We start from the raw sequence: 26,124 nt of genomic DNA on the forward strand, positions 1-26,124 counted from the left end.
CATCTAATATAATCTACCAACCTAAATCTGTACATCAAGTTCAGTGCTTCTTATTTACCAGGATTTCTGTGAGGTGCAAGAGATACAAGAAGCTAAATGCTACATCAGATCAAGTAAGCCCACCAATCAGGCCACCCACGGAAGTGGGAGAAAATATTGTGTTAAATAGTTAATGTCCAGATGCAATACTCTGTTAGATTCAAATGTCTCATGCTCTGTTTGAAAACATGCTTGTTAAAATGCTTTATCAACTTATGACTATTTTCTTGTCATAAAGTGGGCAAACAGCTGAGAGTTTGGAAATATTCTTTTGTCACAGGACACCAGCATCCTCCAGAGTGTGTTCCAATATATGACAGTAATTCAAATGACCCTCTGGGCTATTTTTGCTTTATTTTAATGCCGCTGTACACAAATGAGATGAGAATGCAAAGAGACTCTTTATGTCGCCTGTGGGCTTATTTTTTTAAGATAAGGACTTCATAGAACAAATCATGACACAAACATAAACAGAGGAATAAATTGGCTCTACCAAACATTGCTGTGCAATGCCCTGGAATCCGATATTATTTACAAACTGATTGGCATGTCCTTTAATAGAAATGACAACACTCTTTGTTTGAATTGTGAACATTTAGAGGAAGCTTAATTTACTGTGTAGCTCAGCTGTTTGTGGCAAAGCATAAGAGTGAAATAACAAAATAACATTAAATGAACATGAAAACAAAAAGGAAATTTTATAGATTTCAAAGAGAAATTATTCAAAATGTCCTTTATCTTCAGTGTCAGTTTTTTCTCTTTCTTTCCTGAAGCTGCGAAATGTAAATGGAAAAACAAAAGATTCCCTTCTTTATGCAATGGGCATTATCAGGAGTATTAAATATACATTTGCAAACCCATTTCCAGAAAACCTAGCAAATTGATTTCAATTTACTTTCCAAACTGCTCAAAATCTGTGGTTTGATTTTTCTCCTTGTGATGTGTCGTACATTTCCAGAGGAAGACAAAATCATGAAAGTGTTTGCTGTGTGATGGGTTTTACACCAGTTACAACTGAGTTAAAGATTTGTCCTTGGTGCTGAAAAGGGACACACTTTAAAGCAGGGCCTTTTAAAATCTGAGACAGTGAGCCTCTCCTCATAAACAGAAAGGTGACAGCACTTTTTGATTGATTTTGAGGGATTTTGGATAGAATATTGCTGTTTTACTATCAACACCAAATACATAATTGGACACTCTTTATATTTAACTTAATATTTAACTTTCTATTGAGGAAAAACAGTTATTAACAGTTATTTCCTCAGAACTACTTTACCTGAGCACTTGAACTAGATGAAAAATGATTGTTATGTTCACCTCAGACTTAAAAAAATCTCAGTTTTGAAAACAAAGGAAAAACTGATTGTGAATCAGAAACTAATCAGATGCACAAATGGATGCAAAACAATTTACAGTGTACTTGGGAGGTGCTACTTGGTGATATTATCATTATTTTTTTTTTATAAAAATGTTTTTACAATTATTAATCATGTTTTTTTAACAAATCCAAGTTCTGGTTCTCTCACCCTCTAGCTCTAGTTTTTGTGTTAGGGTATGTTCGCTGGCTACTAAAGGTGGCTACAAATGTGTGAATGTCAAGAGTGAAAAAAATAAATGTCTCCTAAAAAGAAATTAGGTCTGTGTGGAAGGTCATTTTAACAACGCTCTGCAGGGAGAAGAGTACTTTAACATAGAGCCGATGGCTGAAGAGGAGGCTTGACTGACCATTGTCTGGCTTTTCTCCTAATAGGAGTCAAAGGACAAAAGATCTGCCACAGAAAAAAAAAAGAAAAACTTGTGATATACCGTTATTCTTTAGGGAATTCAACAATGGAGCACCATCAGCTGCACTGAGCCAGTGATGGTTGAGCAAAGGCAACATAATACAAAATATGTGCCTCTTGGTGAAGACACAGAAAATATATCTTTGAAAATATCTGGTTCACCTTTATAAAGAGTCTTTGATACTGCCACAAATAGATGATGATAATCTAAGACGCCCCAGAAGACCAATCAGTGGAGAAAGAAAAGCTCCCAAGAAGCACTCATCAAGCAGAGGTAAGTGTTTGTTCACTCATAATAAAGTATGACATAATCTTGTTCTTTAGCAAGGCCAACGCAAAACAGACAGTGAGGCAGACAGTGAGGATGTGGTCAAGGACATGGAGGTTTGTTATGAATAAGGAAATATCATTAATAAGAGCTGTCCTGCTGATACAGAACATAAAAGCTTGAAGATATTCAGATGCTGTAATAGCCTTACAATCTGGTGTTATGTTCATTATTCTAAAGATCTGTGTATTGTAGTTAAATATTCTAGCATCTCAGAGGACACAAAGGAGAACAGTTTAGTGTTATAAACCAGCAATGGCACCAAGGGGTTATCTTTTTACAGCAGTCCACTGTGCGAGAGGACTTGAACAGAAGCACAGCTCCACTGCATTGCAGCAATGCACCGAACACTGCTGGGTCTTCCTCCTGGGTAGCAGGGAAGAGGCTACATGCAAGGTCACTAAGGTTTTGTGACTCAGGCAGTCAGTAGTCTGACTACTGAATCTTTCGGAATCTCTTACCAGAGAGACAAAGGAATTCCACCGACGGATGTGTTACTATTACCTGCTCTGGTGCTGAGAAATATCCTCCTTGTTATTACTTATTTGAATTTGAAAACCACTGAATTTTCGCTGTGTTAGTGATGCTATTAGATTTTTTTTTACCATTCTAGAAATGCTGTGCTTCTGTGTCCCATTTCATTTTTCAGACTGTGTTATAAAATGCTTTAAGTGTTTTGGACTTCGTAAATAAAGGACAACATGTCAATTGTAAAGGTGGTTCGACAAAGAAACTGTAAGAGATGCACGTATGAATTCCTTGGCGAAAGTTAGTTTTTTAGTTTAAAATGTCTTGTGCCGTTGGTGACCAAATCATTCTTGTTATTTTCTGCTTATAGAAGATTTTCCAAAGAGCAAAAAAAAAAAAGTTAGACACACCCTTGGTTATTACCACCTTGTATCTTGTGAGATACATTTGCAGCAGCAATACAGGAATTTTACAACTGACTGAAGTGGTGGGCTTGTGGCTGTGCCTGAGTAGGAGGAAAGAGATGAGCCTTATTATAGGACAGTTGAAGCCATGAAAGATAATTAGACCATGGCTGCACAGAGAACACCAATAAAACCCACTGATCCAGTTCATTTTATCATCCTTGAACATTGTAGACAGATATATGAGCACAAAATTTTTACCTGCAGTTTTGTTTTTTGGAGTAGTCATATGGTGTGGTGTGTGACTGTATATGTAACATGCTGCACTTGAACAACTGGCACTAGCATATTCATCAGACCTGTTGCTCCTTTGTTGATCCAGCTGCTCCAAAGACAGCTCTTTGGACAGCCTCCATCTTTCTCTACCTATCTTTAAATCTAAATTTGTTAAAAAAGATTGCTTTTGTGCAGAGTTGTAGTCAACAATTTGTTGTGTGTGTATTTTTTAAAGTAAGTAAATAAACTGTCTGCACAAGCATAAACAGGAAAAAAGATATTAAAGCTTTATCATGCATTCAGCAATCTTGGATCAATACTGTAGACAAAAAAAGACAAACAAAAGATCCTAAATGTTTAAGCATGTCCACACATACTGTAATCCCAGGCTAAATATCATTCAATTATTGTCTGAAAACAGCACCCCCAACTGCTTCAGACCTGTTCTCTTTGTGAACACGTTGCAAAGCTCATCTACAGCTGAATAAATCAGTCAATCCTTCAAAAAAGTTTATCTTGACAAGGACTGACTGACAATTAAGAAGACGTTTTTCCCTCTCCGTCTATTAATCTGCCTCTCACTGAGAGAGTCAATCTGAAAGGCAAAATTCTTATATGTGACTGAAAGTGCATTGATATTCCAAAAAGATGCATTTAGGATTCAGCCAGCGAAGTGGAAGTGCTGCCTGACATACCAATTGTTTATTCGACACAAGTAAAATAATATCCAACTCTAGATGGGAATTCAAAATCAAACACTTTGTATCTGAAATTAAATTATAACAGAGGTAAGAATTTTGAATAAGAAAAAAAAAATCTTGAATTTGATCCCAGAAACACACTCAAAAAATTGTGAGAGGCAAATAAAGTCAGAAAAGTTTGCAGAATGCATGTGTAAAAGCACAGATTGTACAATTAGCAGAATAATTTGGTAGGTGAGGGTGTCGAGAAGCATCCACCAAAGGCTTAATTTTTCCAAGCAAGAAAGGGTAACACATCAGATCACGTCAACACAACACATCACGTCGCCTTACACATCAGAGAGTCATCAGTCAGTTGAAAAGAAATATTCGTCAATGCAAAATTGAAAATAACTGTAGATCTTTTGACATCTGCAGTGCATAAAATTCTGATAAATATTTGGGTAGTTTGGGGAAAGTTTAGCATTTACAGGCCAAGATCATATTATACCACTTTTGGATATTTGTGAACTTTGAGCTAGTAGTTTGAGTAGTTTGAGAAGCAGTTTAAAAAATCCAAACAAAAATTAGGTCCAAAACAAACTCAGCCACAAGTGTAACATGCACAATCACTTGGGACAGTGTACACTGTTATTACTATATCATTGTAGGCTTATTCTGAAACATAGGAGAAGGTGGAAAGCTGGTTATCTGAAGTTTAAATGTCACTGTGGCACTTTGTGACAGATTTGTATTTTATTAAATTCAATTAAATTCAGTTTTATTTATATTTATATAAGGCACCTGAAAGATAAACTCCAGTTAAAGCTAATTAGAATCCAATTAACTGCGATACAATCATAATCCAATTGAATTAATTAGATTCCAAAATTAGTCACATTCATATAGTCACATCCAATTAAAAAAGAGTAGCCTAGCTAAGGAAATCAACAGATTGCACAGAAAGTTCTATTTCATCCAATCTCCTGTCCTGAGCGTGCACAAGGCGACAGTGCAAAGAAAAAACTCCTTTTTAACAGGAAAAAACCTCTGGCAGAGCCAGGCTCAGTGAAGGGCTCAGGGAGCCATCTGCCTCAACCGGTTGGGTATGAGAGGACAGGAAAGAGGGGAAAACAAGTACCATTAGTTAATGACATAAACAGTGTGATATGTACATGGAGAGCAAAGAAAGCAAAGTGAGTAAAGGTGCATCCTGGGACGTCCCCCAGCAGTCCAAGCATATAGCAACATCACTGTGTTATTTTTCAGTGCCACATGAGCCATCTCTCACTATAAGCTTTGTCAAAAAACAAAAATTCTTAATTAACTCAAAGTAATATAAGTTGACCTGTTTAATAGAGTGTTAAAGTGTTGCCATAGTTACACTTTCCAAAGATTTCTCAGTGGGGAGGAATTAACTCTGGCTGACAGTATGTAAAATAGGAATGTGTCCACTCTTGATCAATTTATTCAGGGGCATATTTGAATTTTCTTTTTTTATTATTTTAACTTTCAGCACAAGAAACACATTCTGTGATTATTCAGATCTTCCCAAGTTTGGACAAACTAACTTAACACATTGATGAAAATTATATTAGATGAAAAAACAACAAGCGCCACCCAGCTCTTTGCTTTGAAGAAGATTACATATAAATCCAATCGTACCCAAATGACAGAGAAGAACATCAAAGCTGACTGGGGGTTGTTTCTAAAAGAGTCTTTTTGTATCTGTGATATTTCAATGTGTTAACATACCGAACATTATCTCATTATTATTTGGATGCTAAATTCATTCTGTTTTTAGGCTGTGCATGACATATACTCAGTTTACTGTCACTGAAGTCCTTGATGAGGAACTGATCGGGGTATGTATACTGCATATTAAAAACATCTATTGGGAGACTAAGACATTTACACTCTTAATCCCATTTGCTGGTGTGTTTCATGCTATGTGACTTTTCTCTTTTCATCCCATGTGGAAAGTCGAAAGTGTAATTGGATTTATAAATGCCCCCAAGGGCATCATGCAGAAATGTGAATTGTTCCGTGACAGAAATGTTCAATTTTGCCACATTTTGGCGCTTTGCACATTGGGATAGCCCAGACAGGTAACATCTCAAAGGATAATGTTGCTTACGATCATGGCCCATGTTAAGGCAGACAAACAGAACCTTTCTGTGGAGCCACTCAAGTGAAACTCAAGTTCTCATGCACAAGTTACAGACACAAAGCTCATTAAGACACAGTCCATCACAGTCCACCGCTCACTTTCAAACATCGTCCCCACACTTGTGCCCTTTTACTTCTCTCTCAGTTGTCTCTACCTCACCCACATCGTGCACACACTCATCCACATAACTTTAGTCTTGTTTAATCACTTTTGTTTTCCTCCAATACACACTACACAATTCCTTTTCACTGTCTGCACTTGAAATGTGAAGGATGCACCATGGTAGACTTACTCTTGGGACCCTCCCTTCTCCCTTATGCCATGTCTCGTAGTCTTTGATCTTTATTATCGAAAATTGGCTTCCCTGCAGCAACTCCTGTGGTCGATCTGCCAGAACCCCCCTTGGAGGACAGGGTTTAGAAAAAGAAGAAAAAAAAGATAAATGAAAGGAAATCATGAGAAAATCTGACTGAAGTGGGCCTTTGCTGGAAACAAAGAGAGGTGGAATTCAGTTCAGACTGTTAAAACAACAAAGCATCAGTGAGCAGATGCCCAAAAATGATAAATGTATTGTATATTGCATCTGGTGTTAAACACCCACGCATAAAAATTGAGGATACATCGGGTGCAGAGGCATTTTTCTCGATGGTTGAAAGAATGTGCTTAGTAAAAGTCCTCACATTTCCATTGTTCACAATAACACATCCGTGTGTTTTGTTATTTAAACTGCAGAGAAATTATCACTGTGCTGCATCTGTGCATTGCATTTCAGATAGCTCCATTTTCTGAAAATAAAGCTGTTACTAACGTCAGTACTATTGCTAAACTAGAAAAGAACCTTTCTTACACTGAATGATCAACTGCACTGTAAACATATTTTGCTTGGAGCAAATATGTCTTTATTGGTGTAAAGTCTCTGAAAGAGAACTAAAAGGCCACATTTTAAGAAAAGTATAGGACATTTAAATGAGCGTTCGACAGTTGAAGCTAATGCCTGACCTCATTTCCAACTTTATCCAGATTTACTGCAAATGTCAGGATATCAAGCTGCATAGCTGTTAACATACACTGCATATAAATGTATTCTAAGAGCTCCTAAATGTCACACTCAAGTGTCTCATAATCATTTAGCTTATAAGCTGCTTATAGGCCTTTCTAATTTAACGCGTCACACTTGACAGTACTCTGTGGTACAAGATGGCACACTGAGAGAAGTGTTTGCAGATTCATGTGTTATTTTGTGTTATGCAGATCTTCATCTCTAACCTTTAACTTTATAATGCTGACATGGCTATTGTGTGTGACATAACAGTAACAGAAGGACTCTTTTGTTCTTTTTGTTCTCTTCTTTTCTAAATTGTTGCCACATAAGGAAATAAAATGTTCTGGAGTTATGACACATAAATTCCCATATGGCTTAATGGGCTGTAAGAGTAGCACTCTTATTAAGATATTGTGATGCAAACATGTTTGTAGGTATAAAAGCAAAGCAAAATAATTTGCCATAACAGTTAAAATTCAGCAGCTTTAAATGTAAAAAAACAACTAAATCTGTTATATTTTCCTTTTTTCTGATGTCTTTATTTTCCTTTTTTTATCTTTTTAGTTCACTGCCCTGTTGCCATTATTCCTGCTCAGTAGAGGCTTATAATGACTCACAGGAAAATATCTTGGTTTTAGCAAGAAGCTGTGCTCTCCCAACTAAGAAGTGAGGACTATGAAGTTGAGATATCCTTAGAAAACATTATTTAATTCCGTTTATAAAGGCAATGATCCAAATGGACTGTAGCACTAAAAACTACAATGGTCTTAGTTTTTTTTTTTTTTGTTATATTAGTGAGTGCTTTTTAGAGCTGAACCAAGTGAACCGTGACAAAACAATCTCTGATGTTTCAGATTCATTATGCAGATTAAATATGGCAGGAAGGCATCAAAAGACCAGCATGATTGCAATCTGTTCACATGAAAACCATTGTGCATTTTTTCTCAGCTTTTTTGGCATTAACCTCTGGACAAACATGAGACATTATGGTAGTGAAGTCCTTTGACGCATCACCCAACAGAAATAAGGTTTCTCTGTGTGGAGTTTCCATGTTCTCACTGTGCCTGCGAATGTTTTCTCTTGGTGCTTCAGTTTTCAGCCACAGTCCAAAGACATGTAAGTTTTGTAGATTTGTGATTTTAGACTTGCTGTAGAAATTAATGTAAGAGTGTATGTGATCTACTATGTTTTTGTTTAGTTTCTGTTTACCATAGTAACATCAGCTAGTTATATTGTATTCTTTCCCTCACTGTTTTTAGTTTAGTAATATTATCTATTACTTCTTTTTTAAATATTTCAGTTTTCTTCTAATTTATCTTGTTAGATTTGATATATTTATTGTTTGCACCTTACAAATGTCTGTTTAGTGGCAATTATCGAGTCCAGAGTTTGGTTGGTCCACATTTGGTTCCTTCTCATATAAATTCGAACTGGAATGACAATAAAAATTCCTTGAATGGTTGTTTGTCTTTATTAGATGGACTGACAGCTGGCCCAGGTTGCACTCTGCCTCTCAACCAGAGACAGCTGAGATTTGTTCTAGCCCTATGTGACCCTGAATAAGATGAAGGAGATGGATGGATGGATGGATGGATAATTGTGATGCACATTTGGATGTGATCTCACACTCCAATGCTGCAGCACACTAGTGTGTATACCTTTTCTTTCTGGCAGTGGTCATTCTTTTTTCACTTTCTTTAAACCTTGACTTTAGACATAAATCATAAAATAAGAAAATTAAAGTATATTTAAATCTGACAGGCCTGCATTTTCAAGCTTAGGTCAATTTTTTAACTGCTGTTATCAACTACATATCCATGAAAGTAGCCTATTTTATGTGTTATTAAGGAAAACTGAAACAAGACAGAATAGATCAATTAATAAAATCTTTCGCATGAATCCGAGGATAAACAGCCTCACCAAGTGTCTGACTTCCAATCTCCCCAAAACAAGTTAACAGGCTTGAACAGATTAAGGAGAGGTTTTCATCACTCTTACGCACCACAAACGTAGAGCCAGACAAAGTAAAGGGTCAAATAATCAATATTTAAATATGTATCTCTTATTCCCCTAGAATGAACGCCCCAGTTATATGGTCTATTTATGAGCGGTCATTTGATAAGAAAATAAGTGTTTAATATGTTCTGCCTCTGTCCATGGTGCTAAAACGTGCTACCTTCAGCAAATAAACCCATCCTCTGTTGGAAAACCATTATAACCTATGCTGATTTTGTACTCTATGTGGGTTAATTGTTATTGAGTTGAAATTGCACAATAGATGAGCGTAACTAAACTGATTTTTATGTTTGTACACGCAGAACAAAGCTTTGACAAGGCTCCTTAATCCTGCCAGTTCGCTGGTGTGAACAGGAAAAAAAAATCCCCGGCTGAAAATCAATGACACGGTTAGTGGCGGGGAGAGAGAGAAAGAGAAGCAGAGGGGGCGGTGTCTGATGACCGAGGAGGAGGAGAAAGCGCTCCCGGTGCGCTAGCTCGTCCTCGCTGTTCCCTTTTTGCCGTCAGTTCTACAAGCAGTCGGGCGTTAACGGAGTGCCCGCTGCCCTAAGTGGACTTATTTTTTCCCGGTGTGTCAGAATTGGACACCAACGAACTATCCCAGGTAGGTAGAGCAGCGTTACTGACCGTTTACCTAAAATAAATAAATTTAACATCTAAGCAAACTATCGCCGACTTTGGGTGCCTCTGTGGAGTGTCGGAGAATGAAGGTAGAAGCCAAGACAAAGCTCCATAGGGGCAGCAATTGTGTTGACGCTGGTAATTGCTTTTTAAATTGGTGGAGCTCGTGAGTTAATCGCTTCGCCTTGCCCCATCTGCCGCGGTGACAACTCTCCCATGTTTATAATCCGATTAGGAGAAAGGTCAGCAGTTTTGATAAAATGATCACTCTGCACCTAGTCATAAACAAGAGTGTCGTTTTGCAGTCAAATGTTCCATTGTGACAGTCTAAGTGAGAGTTTTGTAAAGTGCTCCATCTCACTTTTCTCTTCATCACTCTTTGCAGAACCCTCCGCTCCTCTGCATCTGTTTCTCTGTCAGAAGGACTCTGCTTACCCTCCTCTTCTCTCTGTCTCTTTGCTTTCAGAAGATGCTTTTCTTTCTGCTACCTGTCGTGGCTCTCTTGCTGAGCAGAGAATCAGCGGTCTCTGGTAACAGTAACGAGAAATGGCTGGGTACTGTGGCCCAGTACAACAAGGACAGATCCTGGAACAGATTCAGAGATGTAAGTTGCACTGAGAAACACAATATATAGGTAAAATTAGCATCTTTATTAGCAACATTATGCCTAAATGTGCGCGTGTGCGACTATCTTTGCTAATGAATGTGTATGTGAGAGCACACTACGCCCTTGATGCACCCAGTGAGTACTTGAACACTTGCCAGCAGGCATAATCCACCTTGTAGAAACTCAGCAGGTTGAAACCCTGGTTGAAAGCCACTCAGACTCTTAGACAAACAACATTACACTGCTACACATGGTGGAATAATTCTCCTATGGTCTGACTGACTGAGTTGTTTCCCCCCTGAATTGCCTGATTTTTCTTACCAGAGTTGTCGTCATGACATGTTTACATTTGAGTCCATCTCAAGCAGCCACATAACACAACATCAGGCTTTTATCATGTATAATTTATCATCCGCTTCAGACAGAATCAAATGTGATGAATGCAAGGCTCATTATTATGTATAATAACTGGAAATGCAAAAAAATACACCTTCTAGTTTTATGTTTGGTATTTCTGCATTTTTAGTTTACTTAAGAGGACATGTCTATTTAATTATTTCTCGCACAGTCTAAGGTGTAGATGTGAACAGGAGCTGGGTTATGAACATACAATGCATAAATGCTTGTGTGTGACTTAGATGTGTATCATTCTATATTTGTGATGGCAAGTCACAGCAACTTGTGTCTTCAAGAATTTCAGACATAAATTTGATCATTTTTTTCAACTAAATTTCACAGGACAGTTGTTGAAACTGAGAAGTGTTATAGTTTTTTTTTTGTTTAGAACTATATGCTGGCAACATGTTTCAGAACAGCTGAAGCAGGTAAATATTTACTGCTGTGTAGCATCACCCCTACTTTCACCAACACTATAAGCATTTGGGAACTCGGGAGACCAATTTCTGTTGTTTACACGGTGAAATGTCTCCCCATTCTGGCTTGATGTAGATTTGATACATTACTCAGCAGTTTGGGTTTTCTCAATTATTCTTTATGCTCCATATGATGTTAGTGGGGGACAGTGCCTCTAGTCTCCAGGAGTTAAATTTAAAGTTCAACTATTTTTACTACGGACCCATGCTATTATGGTATGTGTAGTACATAGTTAGTCTTGCTGAAATAAGCAAGGTTTTCCATGAAAAATACTAACTAGCAGCATATGCTGCCATATGCATACATATATATGTATATGTGTGTATATTATTTAGCACTGATGGTGCTTTCACAGATATGTTAGTTAAGCTTGCGATGTGCTCTAATGTACCACTATACCATCACAGATGCAGCCTTATGAATTGTAACAAGCCAGATGGTGAGGATGTGGCATCCATGATTTTTAGTCTGTCTTACATTAATGAGCTCTCACCCAAATAAGGGAGATGCCTTTGTGGGTCCTGTGTATATACTGTTTGAATCACACAGTGCTGCAAAGTAGTGTGTGTATCTTGTCTTATCACTTTCCAAGATTACTGACTTTGGACGAATAACATGAATTGAAAATGGAAAAAAAAATTAAAGACTGGCTCTTGTTTTTCTGGAAACTAAAAGCCCAGAGAGTTCAGGTGTGTTTTGGGATCTTATTGAAATGTTTTTGTTGTTGTGTGTGTGGTTTGCTTTTTCTGTTTTGTTTTTTTTATAGTAGAATTTTACCTTGCATTTATGGATCCAGCAGCAAACTATGTTCACTCACAGTGGTAGTCAGAAGTATTGCTGTTCCATGCAATGATTTCCATAGCATAATCATGTCTATTTGTAAAGCTTTACTGCCTGAGGGCCACTAATATCATGGCCATTCAATGTTTTTTGTCCATGTCTCATACATACAGCATTTCTTCAGATTCTCTGAATCTTTAACAGATTACATGCAGTGTTGCCAGACAATATGACACTTTGAAGCTTCTTATGTGGCAGTTAGAGTATCCCATGTGTCTAACATATCCAGAACATGACCAAATCTTTGTTCTGCTGATGTTGTGTCTGTTATATCGGCACAAAGTGATCATACTGTACATTTCCAAAGAAGATTTATATTGAAACCAACTCTTAGGGGACACCTAAAAGGGTTAAGATACACCCTACACTGTCTTGAATAATTTACAAACTGAAAAAGCAAAAAAAAACTGTTTATGTGTGCCACAATGTTTTTGAGGGATTATGACAAAATTGTGTTTTTCTCTGCTGTCTCGTGCAGAAAAAAAAATTGACTGCAAGACTTCTGCAGGCCTTATCTGAGGAGTAACTACAGTCCTGGACTAGATAACTCCTGTCATTTTCACACTGATGGTGACAGTAGTGATCCCATTTTCTTAGCATTATGATGTCCTTCACTGCCTGCTGACATGTTCCCCAGACATTCCAGCAGACTAACTTCGGCCTTATTAGAGCTGGCCGTTCCTCCACAGTACAGGAGCTGTGATGTGAGAGATGGCCATGACTGTTTTCTCTCGGCTGGAGCTCTGCTTCCCGAGGTGTGTGTTTGTCTGCTGCTCACTCTTTATGCCGCTCTGTGGTCCCCTGAACAAATGAAACCTGTTAATGGCAAACTGTCAGTTGTCCTGAAAGACGGGATAGGAGAGGAGAAGAAGGAGGAAAAGGCAGGGAGAGGAGGTGCATTAGATGGAGGAAAAGGCTGAGACTTTTTTGCTTAACATTTCAAGCAATGCTGCCACACAGACACAGGGGCGGCTGTAGCTGTTATGCATGTGTTTGTGTCGCTGTGTGTGGGATGTCTGACCTATCACATAAGGGAACCTGCTGGTTGTAATTTGTCTCCTGCAACACTGACCGTTGTTTGTGCCACTGCATCTTCTGTCTGTCTACATTATTTCTGAGTGATTTCTCTCCTCTCTGGAACCAATATCTTAAATAACACAGGCAAAGTAGTAACATAATAAGAAAATGTGCTTTTGTGAATTTGAAACTACTATTATTCTCAACCAGGAGATTAAATGTGGATATTCATATGTTGTGGGGGATCTTTGTTTTTAGACTTACTTGGGCACATGCGCACATAGTGACACAAAAATGCAGTTTAGTTGTATTTTATAGTCATTTGACACAAAATAGATTATTGCAATATCTGACATGCAAACTCATTTGCATCAGCATCAACTATAGGAATTATAGGAGGTGATGAATTTTTAATGTCGGATGAACATTAGATTATATTTTTGCTTCACAGTAGCTCCATTTAGAGATCACAGAAAGATTACATGAATGAAAATATAATCTTGGGCCAATTTCTTTATGATTGCATTAAAGGGGAATTAATTTACATGAGACTGAAATATAGACAGACATTTTTATGCTGTATGTGGGGAAAATGGAATTGCTTGACATTACATAGCAATAGTGTAGTTTAACTTTCTCTGATATTTTGGTCATCCCTTTTTATAGTATATTCTTTTCTGAATATGATTCTCATGTGATGAAACACATGAGTCTTAGTGTGACCAGTCGAAAAGCCACATGTATTCCTAGCAGTCCCAAATGAAAGTTAACAATTTTGAGAAATATTTGACAGTGTTGGTCAAATCAGTCAGAACTGGAGATTTAAGAACATACTGTTTGACTGGTCCATGATTTGGGCAGTCACAATCACGTAATGGTGGTTGACAAATAAATGTATATAAAAAAAATCACCAGTGATGAGTTAATTGTCTTTTTCTCTCATTGTTATGCCAGTTTTATGTGAAACACCAAGTAGTTTAATAGTACACATACACCTTTTTACAACAAGGAGTTATTTATAGGCAGTGAACATTAGAAAATGTGCAATAAGTAAAAATGTATTTTATGTTTACCTTTTTATATTTTGTAAAATAAAGAAATATTCCAAAGGGTGAAAAATAAATAAAAAATAAAGTGTTGGACAAGGTGATGGACCCATAGATATGTCTTTTAGTTTAATGGTACTGCATTAACACCTTTGGCAGATAGAACTGTATGTCATAAAATACACCAGACTTTGAAATTAGAGTCATCATTACTCAGACTGTCAAGTAGCTGTGAAGGAAGAGAGTTGGACAGGGAGGTCCAGTAAAGATGATTCCTCATATATATTAAGCTGTATATCACGTGGGTATCAAGTGTCAAATGAGCTCCGTAACAAAAACTGTTTTGCAGTGAATTTCTCCACCACGTTAATCCTTCATTAGCCTTTACATGTGAATCATGGCTGCAGTTCATATCAGCATGTAATGTCTCTCTGTAATATGCCTCCCCTTCCTCTATTTATATCATGGAGTAAACAACTACACATTTTTCTTTCATATTCCCCTCTTTATCTCATACTCTTGCCCCGTCTGCAGAACTGCAAATGACCCTGTGCTTCCTCAGCTGCAGCCCTCTTTGTCTCCCCTTCCTTCTCTCTCCGACCTCTCCCATGACTCCTCCCCCTGCTGCTCCTCTCTGCCTGCCATGTTTCACTTTGTGTCCCCATTGATGAGCCACTTGCTCCCTCTTGCATAATACATCAGTGTCCATTTTCTGGCAGGAAAGCCGGTGCAATAGTATAAACAAAGAGTCAAAGTTCAGGTTCGGTTAAGAAAAACAGCATTTGATTAATTATTTTGTCTGGTTGTATTGCTAACCACAGAAATGTAATGTGTAAGAAGAGAAGTGTAATGCAAAGGTAGAGACTGTTTTAATTCTGTGCTGTTTCACTGAAGGAGGAAATGCAGTAGAAATATCGAAAAGGTGCCTTTTCATCATCACATTTTGTCATTTTGACACATTTAAAAAAAAAAATATATATATATATATATATATATATATATATATATATATATATATATAGTGCTTGTGTAATATGGTTTGCACAAAGCAATTTAGGCTAGTTTGTATCGACGAAAGGACACATTTGTGGAATGGATGTGTGCCTGGAAAGGTTTGCTGACTAAATTGTCCAAATTAATAGTTGCGTAACAGTGTTTGTCTCATTGAAACCTGCCTTAATTTTTTATTTTTTTTAATGTAGTACCTTTTATGTTTGATGTGTGCATGAATGATTTCAATCAGCTTGTTCTAACCTACAACAACTTTATTGATCAAGTAAAATCTGTTCTTCACCCTTGAATTTGATGAACCTCCATTGTTCCTCTCTTGCCAAATCACTTTGTTGTTGTATATGCAAACTGTATATAAGGTTTCCCTAGGTTACAATAATGATATTATTTGTCACAAGCTTTTATGTAAATAAAATAGCTGCAGAGAATACACATGCATTTGTATGCAGCATTGACTTCAAATGTGTTTCTTTTTCAAACAGGGTCAACTTTGTTGTAAGCCTGCAGCTGCTGTATGTGGCTGGCTTGATCAAAGAGTTCTGATCAGGAGAGGACACGAGTGAATATGTTCAGTCCAGCTGGAACATTCAGGGAACTAACAGCAAAACACTAAAGAAAATCTTACCAGCAAATGAAAATCTAGTAACATAACTTCAGCCTCAGAGCATCAAAGGCTAAACTAGGCTGGTTTAGATGGCATGGAGACAACAGTATTCATACTGTCTGCAGACTGCTGGTAGATGTTCTTTTCAAAAAGAAAATGTAGCCCATATCTTGCCCTAACTGGTGTTAAAAGGACAAGTTCAGGAGATGACTATAGTCTTTCATTTAACCTGAATTAAATTGCTGATTACTTCACCCCGTCCACCTTTATATATTAAATGTAAAGCGATTTCTGCAGTGGAAAGAGGAATAAATTGATGGCTTAGTCTCTTCAGAGGCAAAGTTGGAAAACAGGAGGCAATCAGCAAAACAATGTCGGTGTTTGTTCACAGATTGGATAACAGCAGTTTGAAAACTCCCTCACTGTATGCTGAGGGCCAGTTTGGGTCAGTTCTTGACTTTCTTTAATTTGTGTTATTGTTGTCAGGTAAATTTACAGTAAGCATTACTGTCTGATAGGGATACAACTTTTTTCTACTATTCTACTATTAGCACATTTTAATATGACATGCAGTTAGACTGAATGAATTTGAATGTGTTCAATGAATAAGATAATTTTTTTCCACCGATCAGTGTTCAAATATCTACTTTTGAAAAGGTGAATTAAAGCATCAGAATCAGATTCATAGTATCACCTTTCATTTTTACTGTATATTTAATTCATTTGGGGTCAAGTGCGGCTCAATGAGAGCATGCATTCAGAGCTCACAGAGGTCGATATCCTTGTTTAAGAACCTCTGGTGAGGCTCTACTACTTTAATTACTTCAACTACTATTTTTAACTGTGTGAGATGAAACACTTAATGCTTCATTTTGTCTATTTCCTTACCTGTCTAACTTTGACACGAAGCTAGCATGTGTATCCGCAAATGTGTTGCCGCTATAGATGGCAGATTCTTTGCAAAGATGAGAAACAGTCTTTTTTAGCCAGCTTGCTGTCTGTGAAGTAGGACCCGAAATATTAGTACATAATACCAGATGCGTTCATGTCATGACTGAATGCTCAGGACGGCTTTGCTTGATATAGTGTCCACCATTTCTGTAGTTACAAAGGATATATTGACAGGTCAAATAGTGCATGCCGTAGGTCAAACTAATCCGTTTTTGACATGCACTTTCACCGCAAATGGTCTGTTACTCTTACAGACAAAAAAATCTTTGATTTACTAGCATTAACCTTGACATTTTCTTGACAAATTCTTCCTCTTGTGAATGTTTAGACAACATTTGAGAGATATCTCAAATTTTTTCTTTTACTCCTGAATCACAACTCTGTAATCACCTCTCTGCCAGTGTCATCGTTATCCTCAACAAGTGGAAAAACGTCTGATCCTCTTGTTTGTTTCTCTTCGAAGAAGCTTTGCGTTTACGCTTTCAAGCATAGGGAAATGCACCAACTCACATTTGTTTGGGACACTAAATGTCTGCTATATATTACCAGACTGTCTGTTCATTAGCTGATGAAACTGGTGGGATATAGAAAATATTGTGAAATAACAAAGAGAATGTTGAGCTTTAGAGTTGCTTGTCTCGGCTCATTATCGTGGTGAGAATGAAATGTCGTCGTCTTTTATCAGCAGTACTCCAATTTCTTAGACGACAGTCTCTTAGGAGCTGCCAGTCAAAGACTTTGGCTGTGTCTCCCCTCTGTGGAAAAGAAAATTGTGTGTTATTATGTGTTTATCTGCAATAGAAGCACCTGAAGTGACACTTTCATTTTCATTTCAAAGTTGGCTGGCCTAACGGCTTGTTTGACATGTTTTTTCCCCTGGCATTTATGTAGAAAAGGTTTTGCTGAGCATGCATGTCCTTTTTCAGTCCCCTTCTGCCTCACAGTGAACACATTCACACCTGCAGTACACCTCAGCATCAATTAAATTGCTGTTTTCAGAGTATCTAGGCTGTGCCCTAGCGTCTGTGTTACATGCTTTGATTGGATGGGTTTTAAAGGCTGGGGGGTGGGGGTCAAAGAAGCACCCCCCAGAGTCACCTTCATCCCACCCTCCCTTCCCACACCCAAACCCTGTATATAAATACTAACTACACATACAGGATTTCTTTCAGTTTTGCAGCTCGGTTCTCATTCCTTCTCCTTTCTCCATTCATTTTTCCTTGTCCTTAGCTGCCCCTGCACCTTCTTTTGATGCATTTCTCCATCTCTCCAATTGCTCTTCCTGCTCTTGTTTAAATTCCACTAATTCCAGATGAAACAGTGTGCTTCAAATTCAACCTTGTCTCATGCTTTCTGCTTCTTTCATCTGATCACTTTTTCTATGCTCTCCTCCTGCGTGCATATTTCTTTTCACTGATTTCAAATTTACAAAATCAGATTCCAGTTGCTTATCTGAAGGAGGATGCATGTTCTAGCTGTGACTGTGCTTTGCCATGTCATGTAGTACCTCCTTAAACTTTGTAAAATTAGCTTATGTCTGACTTGCTGATGTGTCTGCATATCGATCCACAAACATATACACACAGGGGCCCATCCGCCATCTTGGAGAGATCAATCACTAAATTTACAGGGAGGGGTGACCCAGATTGGAGATTTTATATAATCAATACGTGTCTGAAAAGCTGTGCAGATGGAAACGCAAACGCACAAAAAAACATTGGAGGATATTTTAACCATGACAAGACAAAGATTGCTGCCCCTTACAACCAGGACAAATAGGTTGTGAGGAGTGTATGTGCAAGTGTGTGTGCCCACATGCTGTAGGGTACATGAAAGAGAAGGAAAAAGCAGGGGAGCTAAAAGATTGCCAGTAATTTTGGCTGCATATAACAAAAAAGGAAATGGGATGAAAAAGATGTTGGGAGACAGGATGAAGAGGAGCTTTAATGTGAAGCCCATCAGTGCTGTGGGCAGAGCAGATGGACAGACACGGGACTGCGGGATGGGACAGTTGAGAAATCCATCATCAGTACATCATGTGTTTGCTTTTTTTATTCAGCTTTGCACCTCCAAATTCCATTCTTTTAACTGTGGATCGTCTTTCTGTCAGCTTCCTGGGTGCTGATATGAAGCTGTCCTGCTAAGTTGAGTCTTTTGACGTATAATTTGTTGCTTACCAACATAGTAGAACGGCCACAAGTTCTGTATTTGGATATCTTACTCAGGGCAATATTATATGGGAAGGCATATGAAAACACAACATTGTCGACAGTGTAACAGTGCTGCCCATGTTTAGCTAATAATGAAATTCTTATCTCATCAGATATTTCCATGCGCCTTATACTAATGTTAGATAGATGTGATAATCGTTCATTCTGACGGTGTAAGTGAAGGGATGGCAGTGTTGATCTGTGGCTTGCTGTGGCTGTTAGTCCACGACTTAAGCTACTAGATAAAGGATAAATAGCTATTGTCTAAATGTTGGTGGTCCAAGTGGGATGAATCCCAATGACTGTGATGCTTCTTGATAACTACGAGATTAAGTCAAGGAACTTGATACAGATATTTGTGTTAACTTGCAGCATCAGTGACATCAACCAAAAACTACATCTGAGTATTCTAGACTGAATGGCATTATTGATATTCAGCAACACTGAAGTTAATGGAACTTTCCTGACATCCAGTTTTATGTGGAAAAAGACATAAAGACTTCTCAAAATTGCGGTATAAGCTTTTCTCTGCATAATGAAACTAACTAGCCAAAATTATGCAATTCTGGTGTAAGAGATGAATGACTCATTCAAAAGCCATGTTACTATTTGTCTCGTTTTAATATCCCTTATCAAGTTTGCCCTTTATTAAAGCAAATCTGTTATCTGTGTCTTGGCTTTCTGATAATAAGCGACATACATAATGCATGATAAGTTGATGCAGTTTCACTCAAATACAGTTAGCCTACAGTAACATAACTGAGATACAATGATTGCAATGTTTTTAACAAAAAAAATCTCATCTTAGTTATGCATTACATTTCTTGTATAAACAATGGAAATCCTCAATGCTGTGAACAGAGTCTTGAGATGGACCAGATAAGGAGAGGCTTATAATTGTCTCAATTGTTAAACTGAGAAAAGCTGCAAAACCTCAAATTTAAGTTGGCTGAAATTAAACTTTGTTGTTGACATGTTTTCTATAAATCATCAGATGTGTTATTCCACTGATGGTTTCACCACTAAAACAGATTAAATCTAAAGTCACAACGTAACAAATGTTGTTATTATGCTGTTGTTGTGCATGCAGCAGAGCTGTTCTCTGTATATTTCTACCATATGTCACAACAATCTCCTTGTCAGTGAAAATTTACATTGATGATAGATAGCCATCTCTCTGTCAACATCATGTGCATCTATAATGCTGTTGGATTTTCACTCATCATACTTCTGAGAGAGCTGGTTTTCATGGGGGATGGTATCCGTGTGTGTGTGTGTATATGTCATGCTAATGAGTTTTAACCCCTCATATCTTGCAAATTAGGAAAAACTTTGAATAAATTCATAAACAAAACATTTCTAGATTATTCCAATGATCATACCTTTGTGCCAGAGTAAAAATGTAGAAACATTTATGTCACAATACTGTTTCATATGTGTTTTTGAGTGTTTTTCTTTGTCAGTTGCTTTAATGTTGCTGTCACTCCCGCTGTGCTCTGCTTCACCCTTTTAATCAGATGTTTTTTCCTCGGGGCTTGGCAGCCTCCACATTTCTTCATGAATGCGAGTTTGATTTGTCCTCCTGTAATGTATTTTATAGGTTAAATCTATGAGAGGAGATGAGCCATAACAGCCTTATTTGACTGCTTGTTACTCTGCCAGCTGTGAAGTCAGTGTTGGCAAAGCAATTGCACTGTTGTTTTGGGAGTATTAGGTCTTGGGTTCATGTCCGTTCTCTGCTCTTATGATTCACTGCTTTTCCTCCCTTAAACTGTTCCTTTTTTGTTATGACCATAGATATACCTTTCCGTAAAAAAAACAAACAAATAGATCAATGAATAAACAGATAAATTAAATAAAAAAGCCTGTGAGAATTAAATATATGTCCTTTCTACAACAATTATGATTAATTTTAGTAATACTGGACTGTGTCATATTTTGAGGGAGAAATCTGAACTGACTGAAGTAGTGTATGTTGTTTCTCATAATTTTTTAATCTATTCCAGATTTCATCCAATATGGTTTGATGTCGTCCAGACAGTGGCACCTGTCAGAACCTATTGGAAAATGAGCCTGTTAGGGTATTGAACTCCAATTCCAAAATTTCATGCCACTCAAAATTTGGAGCATCTTTGATCAAAACTCAGTTACCTATGAACAACTATGCAGGTAGAGAATGAACCCAAAGTTGTGAACTTAGATATATAAATATTTTTAACATTTTAATTTTCTAATTTTAAAATTTTCAAACAATATGGAAAATGGCACATGATCAAACACCATGCAAGGTCACTGCTTAGTTAAACCTCTTTGATGGGTATCACAGCTTGTGAATGCTTTATGTAGCAGCTCTTGTTTTGATACATTTTCACTCATTCTCCAAAAAAAGATTCTTATTCTGTGAGATTTTTGGACCATCTTGCAAGCACTGCTTTTTAGGTCCATGCACAGATTATTTGAATGATATATTTGCTGGTGTTTAATCTAATCCATTTAACTCTATAACAGTGAGGTGTCCCTTGCACCACTGACAAAAATAAAGCACATTCAATCCACCCGCAGGTTTAACAGTTGGACTTCTATCCCTTTGATTACAAACCCTGGGCTCACATAGGCTAAAAAAAAATATCTATTTTGACTTTATTATTATTGACTTATTAATCCTCAGAACACTTTTTTTCCTAAATGCATTGGGCCTGTTGTGACGTCCACTTGAAAATTTGTGGTGAGGAAGCCCTAATAGACGGACTTAGAAGAGCCCATTGGTGTGGATTTTAGGGACAAGAATCTTGCAGTCAAAGACTTGCAAAGCTTTGAAATTTGCATCACTTTACTTTTCCTAATTAGGATTTTGAACAAGCCATAGCTCAGGCAAACTAATTAAAAAAGACCTTGATACATGTTTTCATAGGGCTCAGATCTCTCCAGTTTCCCAAACATTTGCATTGTGCTGCGTTTCTTGTATTTTATTCCCTTTAAAACAGACACAAAACCTTCTTAAAATGATGAAAAGATTGTTTATTCTTAAACTATATAACCTTTTGGAGATCATTTTATACTATCTCGAGTTCCAAAACCTCTGAAATGCCACTGTGGATGTAAAGCTATTTCATTCTCAGACAAACATGTCAGCCAGCTGGTGGGGCAAGAAATTAAGTCAGAAAATCGCCAAACTTCATTTTCAGGGTACAAAATAAATTCTCTGGCAGACGTGTCAGAATATTTCTGACAGGAGTTGGAGACAGTCACAGCAGCTCTAACCAATCTTTCTGGCTCGTTTGAATATAAAGAAACCACTGCAGTCACTCGTGTCGATGTCGAACTGTCTAAACTACAGACTAGTTGTGAGAAAAACGGTTCATTAAAGGGATCGTAAGCACAAAGTCACTTTATCATTCTCCATCACTTTTTATGTCCCGCAATACATTGCTGTCAAACTCTGGACCTACATTTTTTTTTCCACTATCATCTAATGAGATTTATCTTGTGATTTATAAACTGACTCCAAACTAAGATTGATTGTATATCCCTCTGTTTGTTCCCTGTAATCACAGCAGTTGTTACTGAGATGATGAACGTAGTCATTGCTTCGCCCATTGTGATCGCTGATGCAGATAATCATAGGAACAAGATTCAGATTACACATCAGTCTTTGGAATACGTTGTTTGGCTACATATTATGTTTTGCTGGAAGTCTAATCAATTATGTAATGCATTAGAGTGTATTTGCAAGGCGGGCAGTCTTGCTCAGAACATATTTGAAAGTAGAGTTTCCAACCTGAGTGTTACAATGGGGAATGAATCGTCGACTGTGTGCTTCTCGTTTTTCACACGTCCTCAGTCCTCTTTTTGATATGTGTCAGCATCTCTTCTTACTGTAACTCTCTTTCTCTCCTCTATCGCTTATGGTGATAACCTGTAAAACCTTGTCAGACTGAATTGGTCATTATTTTGTTTTTCCCCCTGAGGGCAAGGATACAGTTACTGTTTGTGTGTATGGGTTTGAGAAATGTCTTGTCTGCTTCAATAATTCAGGAGGTTTCTGCAGCTACACCCCATGTGATGCTTAAGAGAAAGACAGACAGAAGAGGGGAGCAGAGCAGGGGTGGAAAACGATGACACCAAGATATGGCAGATCTGTCCTTTTTGGCCTTTAGGCCCTTTATTTATACTATACCAGATCACTTTATAGATTATAATATAGCAGGATGTTTTAAAAATTATTTTTTTACTCAACATGTATGTGTTGTTGTATATAAGTGTCACATTGCTTGTTTCTTAGATTGTCTAATGACAAACTCCCAACTGAAATTTTAAAAACTGTCAAATTGTGAGCAAGTTTGCAAAGTGAACTTACTCTACATGCATTCAAACTTATTTAACTGCTTACAAATTAGTGATACAATGTTATTTAACTCATTGTGTAAGTTCTTGGTTACATGTAGAGTCATAAAACATCCAAGCCTCTTAGGATGACATACAGTTTAATTAAGCTATTTGTATTTTAGACTGGGAGGAGTTAAGGTCACAGCAATGCCTTCTTTAAAGGAGCAGTCACTGTTCGGGTATGATCAAATTCCATTATCTTATCTAAAACGTATTCGTAAACATTAACATAAAAACACTTACATGGTATTTCCTGACAGAGGTTTTAATTTGTTAACATTAGAGGAATTAAGGTGTCCTTTCTTAAATCTACATTTGAAACAATTATTACAAAGTTCAAAGTTGATCATTATCACAGTGATTGTCTTATATGATAGATTTGAAAGTAAACAGATTTTCAAATGTGGCCATTAAAGATGGAGTGCTTCATATTTTCTGGTAATTTGATCACATAATTATTTTTAAACTTTTCTGGTTGTACATTTTCTAAATCTTTGGCCTCTTTGTATGTGTCTTCTTCCTCTAAATTTCTGTTGTATGGTATTTGTCCTGCATATATGTTCATTATAAGAATGCTAAGAGGACAAATACAGAGTTTCAAGGCTGTTTCATTGTTCAACAAAAAGTTGAGACCTTAGGGAATGAATAAATACTGCATTTAAAATGATTTGCTCTCTGTATTTTATTTTTGGACAGTTCAGTCAATAATCCTATAGTGAGACAGCAATAGTTTATTTTCTACACTGCTGCCAAGAGACTAGGTTTTTTGATGAAACACTGTTTTTTCTCATGTACTAGTGGTCAAAGATGGAGATCATGTTACATATCACATTGGCTCATTTTCTGCTGTTACATGCATCCAGTGTTACTTTATGCCTTGTCGCCTGTGAGCCACGAGAACTATTCAGAATAGACCTGTAAACACTGTCAAATAAGCCCTGTCAAGCTACACCTCACATTTGATGATTAACATGAAACATAAACTACAAGAGATGGTTGATTGGGTGAAGTTAGGGAAGTATTTGGCCTAACAATTAAAGTATTTTACAATTTAGATTTTGATCTGATAAGGGTTTATGCTGAAATGTTTAGGCGTCATCAAAGTTATTGTTGTCATTCCTGAGGCATTGAGCATGGATGTACTGTTAAATGTGGTACTCACACCCTTCAAAATCAGTCAACCAAAAGATTGCCTGATCATTGTAATCATAGAGCTTTACTGCTAACATCATTGTGAAAAAATGTATGCTATTTTTATGGTAGCAGGAGAAAAAATGTGTTCTCCAGTCCAGCTGTGTCTTCCATCTGTAATCCAGACATTGCATTTCAGCACCATGGTCAGCTCCATACTGCTGTCAGCCTCCATTTTGGTTCAATTGTGCTTTCAGAGTGATTGTGTTTTAAGCTCTGCTTTTTGTTGAGGGTAAAAAAAATTCAAGTTCAAGTGGATAAAACTGTAATGGACACAATGTTCTGTCGAGGTCGGTAGTTTACTGCTGATCCCCGTGTCAGTGGTGCTGGCTGTAGGGATAGTCCTCACTTTTCAGTGCCAACTTTGCCTCCATTTTCTCTTGTGCTATAAAACCACTGCCCAATCAGATTCCACAATGTTGTCAAAGAAACAGCTGGCTTGATGTCCTGTTTTTAGGCTGACTTTCAAACCCAGAAAGACCTGACAAACCAGATTTAGACCAGATGGTGTTTTTGTCTGTCATATGCTATTTAATTTTTTTTTTTTTCATCATGAATGTATTGTATATGTTTGAAGAAGAAACCTCTATCCAAAGTTTGTCTGATGATTTTCAACAGGATTTATGATGTAAATGTAGTAGGAGAGGAGTTGTTATGCAAGACAGATGTTGTGATAACATGTAGCAGAAATTATAAAATGGTACCTTGTTAGTACAGTACAGTAGACACGCTCTGACTCAGCCATTGATATTAAATGTATAATTTTGTTTTTTATTTAGCCTCTGATGAATTTGTAACACAATTTACAAAACAGACATGCTAATGTTTTGGGATTTGGAATCTGATGAGGTTTTGTTTTATTCAAAGTCATTATCCAGATTGATTAATTACATGTGAGGACAGCAAAGGATCAACTAGTGACACAAAGGAGGTTTGTGTCACAAGTTGTAACTAGTTTAAATGGAGAAACCATTTAACAGTCTGACACTACATTTAAACCAAACTAGGTTACTAGAGTTACTTTTACAGGAAAAAAATGTTACAGTCTTGCATTTGCTCTTATCAAGTTTCATCTTATCAGGTTTCAGACTTTCATCTGTCAAGGTGATGAGATGGGAGGGACTTATCTGATCATTGTTATTGGTGTGTTTATTTGTTTGTCTTTCTGTTAGCAATTGAACAGATACTTATGGAATATTCTTTATTCAGGAGAAGGAGGAAGAAATACTGATGAAACTTCAATCACGACTATTTAATTCAAGCAAGCTGCTCGGGTTAAGACAGAACGTTACAAGTTCCCAGCAGTTTATGCTTAACAATTTACTTATATAGTGCAGTCAACTGTCTTTGAAATTTGGTGTAGACTTTGGACATGAGCAATGAAAGATCTCATTAAATGTCTTTTATTTGCAAAATACAATACTGACCTTGGTTGAGTATTCACATTTTGAGCACTCTTCTTTTTATTCTAAAATCCCTGACACATCAGCACATGGTCAATAAGCTAGAATGACATATTGAAAGTATAATCAGTTAAACACGAGAGCACTGTGGACCAGT

General features: G+C 37.2%; 1 protein-coding gene across 1 annotated transcript in view; it reads left to right on the forward strand.

The window, feature by feature from the left end:
- Window positions 1-9,706: 9,706 nt before the first annotated feature.
- spock1 (SPARC (osteonectin), cwcv and kazal like domains proteoglycan 1) overlaps window positions 9,707-26,124 on the forward strand; it is a 104,419-nt gene continuing 88,001 nt past the window's right edge. The window contains exons 1-2 of the mRNA XM_072395781.1: window positions 9,707-9,811; window positions 10,295-10,432. Coding sequence (XP_072251882.1) covers window positions 10,298-10,432 — 135 coding nt within the window. The 5' untranslated portion in view covers window positions 9,707-9,811; window positions 10,295-10,297. The remainder of the gene's footprint in view (window positions 9,812-10,294; window positions 10,433-26,124) is intronic.

The sequence above is a fragment of the Leuresthes tenuis genome, unplaced genomic scaffold (genome assembly GCF_036924035.1).
Source record: "Leuresthes tenuis unplaced genomic scaffold, fLeuTen1.0.hap1 SCAF_11, whole genome shotgun sequence".
In the NCBI taxonomy this organism is placed as follows: Eukaryota; Metazoa; Chordata; class Actinopteri; order Atheriniformes; family Atherinopsidae; genus Leuresthes; species Leuresthes tenuis.